Genomic DNA, 13,603 nt, shown 5'->3' on the forward strand with positions numbered 1-13,603 from the left:
ACACACACACACACACACACACACACACACACACACACACACACACACACACACACACACACATCAGTTTGCACTCATAATAGTGTTTTTTTTAATATGTAAACTGGTGTTTGATAGCTTAACACAAAACCAGCCAAAAAAAACAAGCTCCTGGCAGAACATCAAATAAAGTACATTTAAAAAAAAAAAAAAAAAAGCCTTTTGATACAAAATACGACTTAATACTATAGCATAGAAAGTTGCCTATATTACACAAGAACACACTGAAGTGCATTTTGATGTAGTCTGCATGGTTATTATGTTGCTGTCACTTACACAGTTTTGCATCACCACCAGAGTCAAAGTGTGCACATCACAAAATGCTTAGCACTGAATAGCACGTGGTTGATAAAAGCACCGTGTCAATGCACGCTGGAATAATGTTGCTGATGTACTGCCTCGTATTATGAGCTTCCATTACACAAAGATAACAAATGACAGTGCAAAGTGGGAGCTAATGGAGTGGATGTGGTGCAGGTTCTGCTCGAGGTGTTAGCATTAAAACTGAGGCATCCAACAAGACAAGCAGCAACACCACTTTTAAAAGCAGCTGTTAGCCCGTTATTTATAACGCAAATCGATGCAAGTCAGTCCTTTCCTTTGAGATTTCAAATCTCTGTGGTCCTCAGCAAGGACATCTGCAGGCAAGGAGCGTTAATGTAGCTTTGAAACTCATTTAGGTCCACGATGACTTCGTTTAGAGATGAAACCTTCCCTTCAGCGTGTAAGTCAATCCACAATATGAGGCCAGTGTGGCAACCGCTGGAGGTATAAACCCAGTCTGCAGACCTCTGGCCAGTCGTCTGATATTCTCTGAGCGCCTTGGAAGGGGCTGATTTTACAGAAGCAGCACAGCTGATCCAGGCTCTTCTTGAGAATCATTGGCTTCATAAATGATTTAAATCCATGAAGACTTGTTGGAAAAGAGGTTACAATAATAACATAAAATGGGCTTCTTTGGCACTGGATGAATTTTATGGAATGAGTTCTGTGGAGTGCTCCTTGTGATCTCAAAGCCCAAATACAGTAATATAGGCAGGATGTGGTCCCAGCTTGTTTTAAGTCCAACATCTTAACTGTGACCATAAGAATCTTCTGTGTCCATATTATAAAACGGAGAAACCTGTAGCTTTAAGACACCTGATTCAATTTCAGTCTTTAAAGCAGAGATTTCCCTGGCCTTAGGTCCGATTCTCTCGATGGAGAAGCGAAGATCTAAAATACACAAGATAAGTAACCAGTGTTATTACACTCAAAAATTGCCCTTTTTTGCATTAGTACAATGTTTGGGATATGTGGGTGTGTGCACATATGTCTACACCTACCGAAGTGACCTGCGACTGTCTTTCTCCATGTTGTTCTCTGGTCCTTCGCTCTCATATGAAGCCAGATGCAGCTCTGCAACAATAAGATAAACAATAATGGCTTTGTTTGTTTCCTAAAGCTGACAAACTATAGCAAACATTTGTATGATTGACATCTCCAAAACGCAGGGGAGACTGAATACTGACCGTCTTCGGTGAAAATGGGTGTTGTGACAAGGTACTGAAGGATTCGCCGCTCTCTGTCGAACGGACAAACAACCTGACGCCAAACCAGGAACTCGCTCACCTGTTTTGCAAGCTCCCAGAGTTTCTGTGGAGACAGATTGTACAATCGATTATAATGGGCAGATGAAAGAAAAGCATCATTAAGGAAAATGCATTGATCTTTTTAGCCACAAGGGGGAGTCACAACATCACATGTAAAAGCCTGAACTTGTACTGCTACAAATCTGACCGTTTTTAATCCTTTAAACAACATAATCTTCTGAAATGTGTCCTAACCTCAAAGTTGATGTGTCCATTGGGCAGCCTGCTGGCACAGCCTTCATTCAGGAAGTAGATGTCTTTAATGAGGAGACTGAAGAAAGGAATCACAATCTGGAGGAGAAACACACCAGCTCATTTACGTACACATTCACCACCTGGAGCTTTTTATTTTCAGAGTAAATCCCAGGTGCTCTCTCACCTTCTCCTGGCTGCTGTGTGCGGTCTCAGACCTCTGGGTAGCACCGCGGAGCGCAGTGCGGTAGTTACTGAAGTTACTGGATGGGTCCATCTGGTGCTGAATGAGAGCACACACAGGAGACGGCCATCAAACGCAAATCCGTGTAGGCATGCTTAAAGTTTGCACATGGTGAGGGTTTGAAATCCTGAGCAACTTGAAATCTTAAGTTTACATTACACTACACAGGATTCACTGCTGCATGCCAATTGTCCTTACCTCCAGAATTTCAAACTTGTCCGTGTTGACTTTATTCCAGGTTTTCTTCAGTCTGGCGACAGGACTCATGTTCATCCCAGCTGGACACAGAGAAAGGGTGAGTAAATGCAGAGCACTTACGGGGTCAGATCGAGCCAACGAGCTGTATGTGTGCCGTCAAATACTCACTGATGATGGCCATGAGAGAGTTGAAGTTTCCAATGTTGAAACACTCCTGAGCAACATCGATGAAGAACTCTATGATCCGCGCTCTGTGTTTCTTCTTCATCGGCTTAAATGAGAGAACAAACAGAGCAGGTCAGTACAAATTCAATATATGTACAAAATTATGCACCTTTGGAGTGTAGTAAGAATCTAAGAGTGGTTTGTAGTTCAGCTGTGCATTCAAAGGCGTTCCTTGGTCCAAAACGAATCACAACAACTTACCATACAGATCTCAGTGGCCACAAGATAGCTCAGTCTGTTGAACCAGCTGACGTAAGCTTCCAGGTTGCTAGTTTTACGTTTCCGAAAGAAACCCTGAAACACAAATTATGGCATAATTAAAACAAAGAACAAGTCTAGATCTGAGTGCATTTTTGTCTGTATTTCATTATTTTTGAAAGAAGTTAAACATTTAAAACTGTGAGTCACAGAAAGGACCATTTCGAAATTAAATGAGATCTTAGAACTTAGATCTCTTTCATTTTATGGACCCCTAAAGCTCTGACACCTTCATAAATTCCATCACTCACGTTCAAATGTGAACTTACATTAACCTCCTAAGACCCGAACTCTTCCACAGCATGCATTTTTAATTTCTCTTTGATATTTGGGCTGATAGGAACCCGATGAATGTAAAAACAAAGAATTACCAGATTTTTGTATTACCAGATTTTTCCTTCTAAGAAAAATCAGAGCCACATATGAGGATATTCGTTTAAAATTTCGATAGAACACTAGCAGTATATTGTCCTTGTAAGTGGATATCAGGCCCTTGTAGAGCAAAATTTTGTATTTTGGTCTAAATAACCCAAAATGTGATGTCCACATATGTGGATGCCAGGTCCTAGGAGGTTAAATTATATCTGTACTACTTTCAGCTCATCATCTATCATTTTTAGCTAGCAAACGGTCCGCGGCATTTAACCAAAGCTTTTGGCTTATTATTTTAATGTTTGCCCTCTGTTTAAATTTAAGGCATGATTAACATTTGCATTTTATCAATTTCTGTAACTGAAAATTTCAACAGGTTATCCACAGCTTTAACCAACAATCTCTTATACTAGATTTTACCTAGCTATTTAAGTTTCCATTTAGCTAGTAATCTCCACCTTTTAGCATAATCTTAGTGAGCTATATCCAGTGTTTATCTATTATCTTTAGCTAATAATTCAACTCATACGCTAAGCTAGTTATACTGCCATAGCTAACACTTTCCAGCTTCTTCCATGCTTCTAAAGTAATTGGTTACTGTGTATCTGTTTTTCTTTTACTGACAATGTTTATCCACAGATAGCCAACAACTTCAACTACAGACAAACTTAACAATCTTTCAAATATATGTTTTCTATAGATCTTATCTATTTTAATTATCTAATAAAATACCCTTTTGTTATTGAGGTTTCTGCTCGGAGGTAGGTCTGCTCAATTCTTTAATTAGGTTTTAATTTCCGCTTTGTTTTACTTTTTCCTCATATCAGTCAAGCTAATGTTTCCATGTACCTTTTGGCTACTTGTTGGTCTTCTATTAATATTTGTTCCCTGAGATTCAGCATCATCGGCATAATCTTCTTAAGGTTAGCCAATAAATTATTTTATAAATCAGAAATAGAAGGAGACAGACTGCTGCTCCTCTATAATTTCCTTTGCTAATGGATCCTGTTAGCCTTCACACCCACACAACCTCTGGACCTGCACTGAAGCCTGTGACGTGTCTGCTTGTTATTTTCATCTCATTTACATCTACTTTGGTGCCTTTTGTTTTTTTGTTTTTTTATAAGGACACTCTGTGGAGAACTTGTTTCTCAGAGGCCCTTTTATGTAAACAAACATTATAAAAGCTCTGTATAAATAAATTTGACTTGTCCGTGATGATGTAATCTCAGAGATTCATGGCTCTATTAAATGCTTACACAACAGCGACAGCCCACTCCACTCCAAACTTCCCCTTCTACACTTCAGGACCCCTTTCGCTGACTCAACTGCTCTTTTATACAAAGTGGGTCTTATATAACTGGCACAGCACTGGTTGGAGCACGGCTACAAACAGTGGGTGAGCACTTGTTCCCAGCAGCAGTGATTGAATACGACCCTTCAGCTCACTTACAGGTCCCTCAGATTCACTTAGACATATGCAAAAGGACTTTTTCATACTGTGTCTGAGCTATGTTAAAAATAACACTGCACAAATTGTTATCTATCTGCCAGTAGATTCTCTGATGTGGTTTCCAAAGCATATTTACTTCAACTGAAGCAGACCACAAATTACACCCAAAGCAGGCCTAGAATATACTTCAAATCAAAACAATAAAAATTGACTCAAAATAACTGCAATCGTCTGCAGTCCTTTGATGCTGATAATTATAAAGAGGTCATGTTACTGTATTTTCAAGCCGTCTTTACACAGTAAAACTGCACGCAGCAAGCCGTAGCTGTTAGATCTATCTGCTAATTGTGACTGGAATGAGATTCATTTATATGACTTTGCACAAGCTCCTCATGTCTCCAGTTTTATCATGTAGAAGTTCAAAAGGAAAAAAGCAAATAATGAAATGAAAAGTAAACCTGAGCCTGCAAGTTCCTGAGTGAGAAGATGGGAATTTTTGTGAGCTGTTTGTCCAAAACTCGATCTAAAACGCTGGAGGTAGAGCTAAGCTAAGCGTTTTTTCATTCAAACTCAAGTGTACCTTATGGTTCTCCAGAGGATCCTTCATGGCAAACGTCTGGATGAACTCCTCGGGACCAATAAAACTCAGTCGGTCCTGAGGGCAGAAAACAGAACATAAAAACAATTAAGACAATGACAATAGCATAAGACAGACAATCATAAAAGCTCATTAATATAATCTACAGACGTGCTTTGAAGGAGTGAAAAAAATTTCTCTCTACAGAATCCGATAATAAGCACAGGCACCCAAGTTTTAACGCCAACTTCCTACCAGTTCAATGTGTGTAAGCTGCTGGGCGAGGACGAAGGGATCGTCGCACACGCTCAGTACGTCGCTCCGCTGAGCCGATGCTTGCTTGCTCTTCAAGGAAGCGGGACGCTCCATTGCCACCACATTGAGCGCTGCCACAGCCTCCTCGTATTGGCCGAGGGCAGAGAGGCGTTTGATAAGACGCTGGGTCATCTGCTGCATGGCTCGCCAAGAGTACTGCAGCGTGACACAGACAGCACAAATAATGAAAACTATGACAGGGAGGTGAGAATGAACTTGAGATATTTATGTTGAATTACTGCAAATTCATTGCATGAGAAGTTTTAACTACAGGAGCTCTGAACGCTAACCTCGTCCCCTCGGGCCACGTGAAGCGTCATGTCTTTCAGGCAGCGCATCATCCTCTCGTCCCTGAAGTCGTATGGAAACGTCTCAGTCCACTCGGTCAGCAGCTGCACCAGCTTAGGGGCCACCTCACGGAAACGAATCTGAAAACCATCAGATGGCGCACTAAGTGACACTCAGGCAGGCATGATTTGATTTATCTTATGAGTAAATCTCTCTCTGGTCAATAATCTAAACGGCATGGCCCTCATATCTTTTAAAACACGCAAGAGTAGCCACAGCTCGCTGTTTTTCTAAGAGCATATTCTGCCATTATTTATTTTATCTTTGCAGTTTCTGTTTCCGAGTGTTCCCTTGCCTGGATTTTATTTGCTTGGGCAAAAAAAAAAAAACAGATAAATACTTTCTCTCAGAAAGAAGCATGTGGGTGAGCGAGCTTGTGGATTTTATAGTGGGTGGAAGGTTGTGTGGGAGCAGAGAGTGAGTGTGACGAGAAGAGAAGCAAATTATAGCCCTGTGTGTGTGTGTGTGTGTGTTGCCAGCCCACCTTATCCAGCAGGGCATCTCCAGACCGCTGCTGCTCCACACACAGGTGACAAACCCTCGTCATGAGCTCGTAGGGGGGGAGGAAGAGGCGTGAACTCAGCAGGAAAGTGAACACATACGACCTCTGATGAGGAGGAAAGAACAAGAAGAGAAAGGTCAACACAGCCAGGACAGCCGACCTCTTTTCTCAGACTCGTCTATTCTAGACCACTCCGTTTCTCACAAAAAGACCATGTTTCCTGTAACGTACGTCAGGGTAGTAGTCCACTGTGGGAACCAGGTGCTGGATCAGAGCCTCAAGAGATGCAGACACCAAGCTATTGTCATGGTAACACATCTCCCCGTAGCTGGTGGTGACGCCGTGTCCGTAAAACCGCGCTTTCGCCGCAGCTACGTTGTTGTTGTTACGACAGGACTGGTCGCTGCTGCTGCCGCTGCTGCCGCTCGTGTGGCGATGTGCGCGGCCTGGACAGGAAGTGCTGTGCTGGCGAGGGCTGTAAGGCTGCGGCGAGGAGTATGGGTTTTCAGACAGAGCGCAGCTGGTGTAATGATGCTCCTTCGCATTCACAGAGGAGACAGAGGCGCTCCGATAAGCCCCGCTGTGAGGCTGAGGTATGTCGTAGGGGTTCTCTCCAACCGAGTAGGCGCCGTTGTAGATGTTCTCCCTCGCAGGTTTCGGGACAGTGCTGCTCCGGTACGGGCTCGTAGGTTGTTGGTGGTTGGCATTGCTGCTGTAAGGGACGCAGGAGCTGAACTTCCCAGCATATGGCGTTGTTGGAGGCATGATGACCTTTACAAAACATACAAGGAGTAGGTTAGGGTTGAGAAATAAAGATTAACAGACTATTTATATGCAATTTCATGACATGATAATACATTTTCTCAGTCAGCTGAGAAATACATGATGGATAACATGCAATCTTGAATAAATGTTTTTCATAATTCACATGAAGATACATCTTCCAGCCAATTTAAAGATTCCCAATAAGCCAGATATGATAAACAGGCAACAGGGAGGGTTTCTTTTTTTTCTTTTTTTTAAAAAGATAATTTAGATTTGCTTCCTGAAACCTCATTCTAAAGCCAATCTTTCTGGAACTGGGTATGAAATATCCCAGGAAAATTAAGAGATGATTGCACAGCCTAAACAGGAAAAGAGCAACAATCAGTAGGTTTCCCCGGGTATCTGAAACAGTGGACGGCACAGGAAGAGGCCCAATAAAAATAAAACATTGCATTTAGTTTGTAGAAACAGAGGCTTTCAAAGTGACACTTTGCATTATTCAAACAAATCCTGACAAGTTATAATACCAGACATGTAGGTGTTGAATGAAGTAGAAAGGCTTCTGTGATTGAATTAAAGCAGATCTTTGTTTTCATTTTCTTTCTCCTTACCCTTACTGCAGTGTCTAAGTCCAATCAACCATCAAAAATTATAACTCCATTGCACAAGCCAGTTTTAAAGAATAATTATGATGCAGTTTCTTTCGTTGATCAGCTAATCCATGATTTCCCAAAGGTTTCCCAACAGTTGTCAACAGACCAATCCTTTTATAGTCAACTTGAAGTCACAAAATCGTGACTAGTGTCTCTTGCAGCGTCTTACTGCGTTAGCCTGCCCGTCTCTCTGGGAAGCCGAGTGTTGTGAAAATACGTTTAAGCAACTCCATCACGCAAAGGAAAGACTTAGGGATGTCTGTGAAAAGAATTATACTTAATCACATAATTTTATCCCTCCTCTGTCTATACTTTCTGGTTCTGAACACAAACATTTCTCCTTTGGAAATTTACAGCTTGGAGAAAGTCATTTGTTGGTGAAAATTTCTACAAATCAGCTTATACTCACAACAACAACCTGCCAGATGACACAACAGCAGTGATCCCCCCACCCTTTGTCTTAATGGTTAATATAATTGGATTTGAGTTGGGTAAGCTGATCCCAGATCACCACCGAGGCGTGCTTTAACTCTGGAGCCATTTTTATCCTGCTACTGTTGTCTGTCTTGGCACCACATGTCAGCATAAGCGAGCCACACACAGTTACATATGAGCAATGCACATATACTGTGCCAGAAACAAAACCCTGCAGGAATCCAGCAGACTTTTGTTTGTCCATCACAGTGCCGACAGAGGAGTGTCTGCCTGAGCCAACATCTTACGCACACACACACCCTTGTCCACAATGGCGCCTAGCCCCATGCCGGTATAATCCAAACACACACACAAACAAATGATGGCTTGAACGATGCACACACACACACACACACACACACACACACACACACACACACACGCACACATATACCACAGCGTTTGGCATGTTGCCAGTGTAAGCCAGTCCAGTGCCAAACCATCTTTTGAACTCTGTGATCTCAGCCTGCTGTTCTTCTTCTAACTTAGTTAGAGATTACGGTGTCTTTACCTTCCTCGAATTACAAACGCAATCTGGAAAAGCATGGCTGCGGTGGTGAAGTTGAGATAAGAGTCCTCTGAGTAATATTTACTCCAGTGTAGATGCCTTTTGTCCTTCTGTTTGCATTGGAAGGTGACCTTGTGCAAAGGGGGAAAACTAAGAAATTGGAAAACAATCCTGTGTTTTTCCACACGGACTTCCTGAAAAGTTGACCCTTTGAATAGTTGCGGTTTCCCCGCTGCTGCACTGCAATTGCACTCTTTCTAAATCATAGGTTGGACTCTCCGTGAATGACTTAATGATGGCATTGGGAGTATAATTTCATATTAAAAGCATTGTTTATATTCTCTTGTTTGTAAACTTTGAAGATTGCAGGCTTAAGAAGCAGACTGATGTGAATATAATAATACAGGAAAAAGCAAAAAATGTACAGTGATGTAAGAACATTTTTACCAAGAAAACCACTTTTGTACTAGACCGTTAAAAATCCTAAGGGCTTGCACGTCTGTGCATTTTCTTACCAGCTGGCATCGAAACAAGACTGCAGCGCCCATTGGCTAAAATGTCATGAAATGGTTAAAACAAATTGAACTTTTGATGGTGCAGCAGGAAAATCTCATCCACTAATGGATTTACACCAATAAAACGTGCTCGCGCTGCATCAACAAGACAAGCCAATTCGGCGGATTTAAAAAGGTCTTCTGTACATGAAAGCTGCCCATGTCTGGCTTTTAATGAATCTGAAGGCGTTGTCAGAATACTTTTTTCTAAAACCATTTAATGTGGTTTTAAAGAGTACACCTAGCAATGCTGTGCCCTACAGGAGGAGGGGGACGGGGCAGGGGAGGAGGTCTTCAACAATAGAAGCATTATCTATCCTGTCATGGCATTAACAACCACACAAAGACCCACAGGAAGAGATCAGAGCAGATCCCAGCAGATCAGACACACACAGCAGCTTTCACACACTCTGGTCTCCGCTGTCAGGTTATACGACGCCCAGCCTCTGCGTGAGCCGAGCCTGGGATCATTTTTACATCAGTCAAACCAGAAAAGCAGACTTTACTCATTCTTCTCTAAGGTGGGACCTCTTATTATAGCGAAGTCACAAATAATAATCTGCCAGGCTTAAACAAGGACAAGACTTTTTGTTTATGACTTCAATAAAAGAGCATATTGAAACCCATTTACTGACCTTAGTAGAGATCGCTTTATTCATACAAAATAAAAGCTACAAGATACTGACCTCAGAACAGCCTGGACCAACTGCCTTAGCTTAGATGAGACAGGGGTTTGTTTGACTCCTGCTTTTAAAAAAAAAAAAAAAAAAAAAACATCTAATAAAATTCGAAGACTTTAAGCAGCTGGTCAGTAGCAAGAAAACAACAGCCACGTTTTCTAAATTAGCACCTTGTCTTCTGCAAAGTTTATATACCCATAAAGTGTATACCCATAAAAATGGTTTCATGAGAGGAGCAGCGGAGTAAGCTGAAGGCAGAGCCTGCGCCTGATAAGAGGATCCATAAAACTATTTGTGAGAGTGTTAAGATGTCAATGTACTGCAATGCTATCTTACTTCTACTTTGTACCCAATGTACTTTGACACTAATGAGCTACAACAGACAAGGTGGGTGAGTGAGAGAAGCATGACAGTCTGGAGGAAACTCCTGACAGCCGGGATTATCGTTATCAATAATGAGGCCAAAGTTCAGACTGTGCTCATGACACTTATTTGTGGCTTGCGTGTACAAGAGTTAACCTTTTAAAGAGACGCTGTACAATGATGTCACTGATGATTTGTCGATTTACGTGGGAGGACTAGTAACTTCACCTCATAACATAATATCGTAGAAAAATAAGATGGCTCTCTAATGATTTAATGCTTCTTTTAATTTTTTATGATTGAGCACCTCAGAAGTCAGCAAACTGAACCTTTTAAAGATTATAAGACTGGACAGATGTTGAAATAAGTTGAAATAAAATACAAAATGTATTGCTGCAGGTCTCCCCTGCAGCAATACATTCGGTGTGAAGAACATTCTACTGCTCCTCCATGTCAGATTTTAATTTTCAAACAGCCCCATAAATGCAGCATGCCAATGGACCAAGATGCCTTCATGTGTTCTGCGCAGGAAAATTTTTTAAATGTGTTCATGGGGACATGACAAGGACTTAGGATACATCAGTAGTGAAAATCAAGACACATGCAGTGATTTTAAAGGGAGGATAGATCTGTTTTTTGGGTATGAAATAGATTTTCAAATCCCTTTAGGTAAAAATTGTCTGACACATTGACTTTGGGGGTTTTTTCAATTACAGAAAAAGCCTACTTGATGAAATTCTTTATATCTTTGTCCAGATGTTGTTTTGTTCTGCTTGGCCGTCCAAGCATCAGAAGCTCCAACCTATAGTGCTTCAGGATTGCATTCTGAGTGCAGGAAAGCAAAGTCACACGTCATCAAAGTACCAACCAAATTGCCAAACCAAAGTAGGAGGAAACAGCCCTAGTGTCCAAACAAATGTGGCGCAAGGAAGTGTGCAGGTCAGGGGAGGCCCACAGCAAAACACCAGAGGCTGGGACCCGGTGCCTGGTTTAAAAATCTGATAGATAGGCAAACAGAGCCAGACAAAAATACCAGACTCAGATCGACAGGAGAGATACGCACAACAGGGCTCAACCACTTATGAGCCTGTTGTCTTCTTTTATTTCCAAACACAATGGATTCAGGGATGCACTTTCATACAAATACACACACCTGTCTCCCGTATCATCTGGTAGGCTAGTACAGTATTAACCTACAGCCAGAAAGGATAAACACTACTACAAAGCTATATTAAACATAAGCTTTTTTGGGGATGGAGGGGTTGACTTCCAACCTCTGCACAACACACAGATGTCAGCATTTAATTTTAACTTGGAGTAAGTTGACTTTGAGGTAGTTCCAAAGACTCAAATGTTGCTGGCACCCTTCAGACCGCCTCGGTTAATAATTAAATTAGTTTAGCTATTTAATGTGAGATTTATTTAAGCAGCTTCACAAGCTCACAGAGTACTGACATTCTTTTAAGTGCCTGTGGGTTTGTGTAGAAGTGTGTGGAGGCTTTTTCCTTGGCCAGCAGCACACACATTTTTTTTCTGCCATTCTTTCTTCTTTTCCCTACAGACACACTCACACAATCTGTTACACACACACACATATAAACCAGCCCAGCATGCCTGGTTAGCATGATGGGGTTCAGACTGAGTCATAACACACTAAAAGTAAAAGCTGACTGTGAAAAAGTCATGCTGTGCAAGCATGGTCCCATCGCAGGTGCTGGTGAGTAATGCTCGTTTGAGTCTGACAACCAGCCTAATTATATACTCCTATGGGTGGCACAACAACAACAACAACAACAACAACAACAACAGGTCGGGAGTGAAACTGGGCGTTTAGAGAGAAAATAGTTCATCAGATATAGATCACTTTAAAATATTATATGAAGTAAATACGTTTTTAAAATAATAATAAAAAAACTAGGAAACTTTAATCAACTTTTGCGCAAGAAAAGGCATTTCTATAACTCGATTATGCCTATGCGAAAGTTATCTATTTATATTTCAATAGCAAAAATGGTTTTATTATCACAAAATGAATAAATAGTAGTATATCGTTTCTCGAAAAATCCACATAAGCAACACTCCAAACAACTCACCTCTGAAACGGTGCTACTCAGCGTCCAAATACTGTGTCTCTGCCAGTAACCTTTGAGAAAATTAAAAGGAAAAAGGTTTTCCACGCTACTTCGAGTCTTTCTCACGTCGAGGAGACGCTAAACGTGTAACAAACAGGGAAATCTTTTAGCTGCTGTGAGTCCATGCAGTGCTCTTCTCCACTGTCTGTCTCCGCTCTTGCTTCATTGAGTATTTGAACAAGCAAAAGCTCGCAATAACCCACAAAGCCAGACGTATTCAAATGACTTCCACAGAGCCGGGAAAACTGACCAATCAACGCAAGGGGGCGGGTGGCGACTAGGCCCAATCACAGAAAAGGGGTCAAAAAATCAAAAATCTCCCAAGTTCTGATTGGCTGACTCCCTCTCCATCTAAGTTCTGTCTTTTCGAGTGAAGCCTTGCAGCGAGTGTTTTTGTTGGAGAGCTGAAATATGGAAGGTATACGGTTTCCGTCGGGAATGTGTTAGTGTGTGTGGCTTTATGCTGGTCTTAGTGACTTAAAATATAAGACAAAAAATCCCTGAATAGTGTTTTGTTTGTGTTTCTGTAGGGCTTATATATTTCATGAATTGGATAGTATGTGTTACTCAGAGCACTTGGTTTCACTTTTTCCTACCTGCCAAATGTTGCCATTTATTTCAGTACTGTACGGAAATCTGTGTGGAGTGGTCAGATTGTTTGCTGACATTGGCTCCTGTATTACCAATTCTCTATAGTTTGATACTTTCGATTCTTCATCTGGCATCTTGGAAGCAAAACCAGGGATTTTCCTGCATGGAGGAAAATCTTGGCTCCTCCCTACAGCAAAGGAGGAAAAAAAAATCACTGGCATTGTAACAATATTCTGTTAATTTCATTTTTGTGAACCATAATCAACATTTGTGTTTATTTAATAGCTGGGTACAATAGGATAATGTATAAATATTTGTCAAATAAGCTGACATGGACTACTTGTACATATGATCTGTAACAAGCAGCATTATGTAATCTTTTGCAAAAAAAAACAAAAGAGAGAAGAAAACTGCAAAAGTGTGTGGCAATGTGGCTGAGAGGGGGACTTATTAACAATTAATAACAATGTTGATCTCTCGAAAACTTTTGTTACTGATCACTGTCTTTCTGTTTGAGATGAAATATGTT

General features: G+C 41.2%; 1 protein-coding gene across 1 annotated transcript; it reads right to left on the reverse strand.

Moving 5' to 3' along the window:
• Positions 1 to 177: 177 nt before the first annotated feature.
• Positions 178 to 12,676, reverse strand: LOC113025928 (ras-GEF domain-containing family member 1B-B-like). The gene is made up of 14 exons (XM_026174188.1): positions 12,445 to 12,676; positions 6,586 to 7,125; positions 6,337 to 6,459; positions 5,795 to 5,932; positions 5,445 to 5,660; positions 5,193 to 5,267; positions 2,731 to 2,823; positions 2,473 to 2,575; positions 2,305 to 2,384; positions 2,050 to 2,145; positions 1,866 to 1,961; positions 1,551 to 1,674; positions 1,365 to 1,437; positions 178 to 1,254 (listed from the first exon to the last, which is right to left on the reverse strand). Exons 2-14 carry the CDS (start codon positions 7,117 to 7,119, stop codon positions 1,221 to 1,223), a joined length of 1,785 nt encoding a protein of 594 aa, XP_026029973.1. The 5' UTR covers positions 7,120 to 7,125; positions 12,445 to 12,676; the 3' UTR covers positions 178 to 1,220.
• Between the last annotated feature and the right edge of the window lie 927 nt (positions 12,677 to 13,603).

This window comes from Astatotilapia calliptera, chromosome 7, assembly GCF_900246225.1.
Source record: "Astatotilapia calliptera chromosome 7, fAstCal1.2, whole genome shotgun sequence".
Taxonomy (NCBI): Eukaryota; Metazoa; Chordata; class Actinopteri; order Cichliformes; family Cichlidae; genus Astatotilapia; species Astatotilapia calliptera.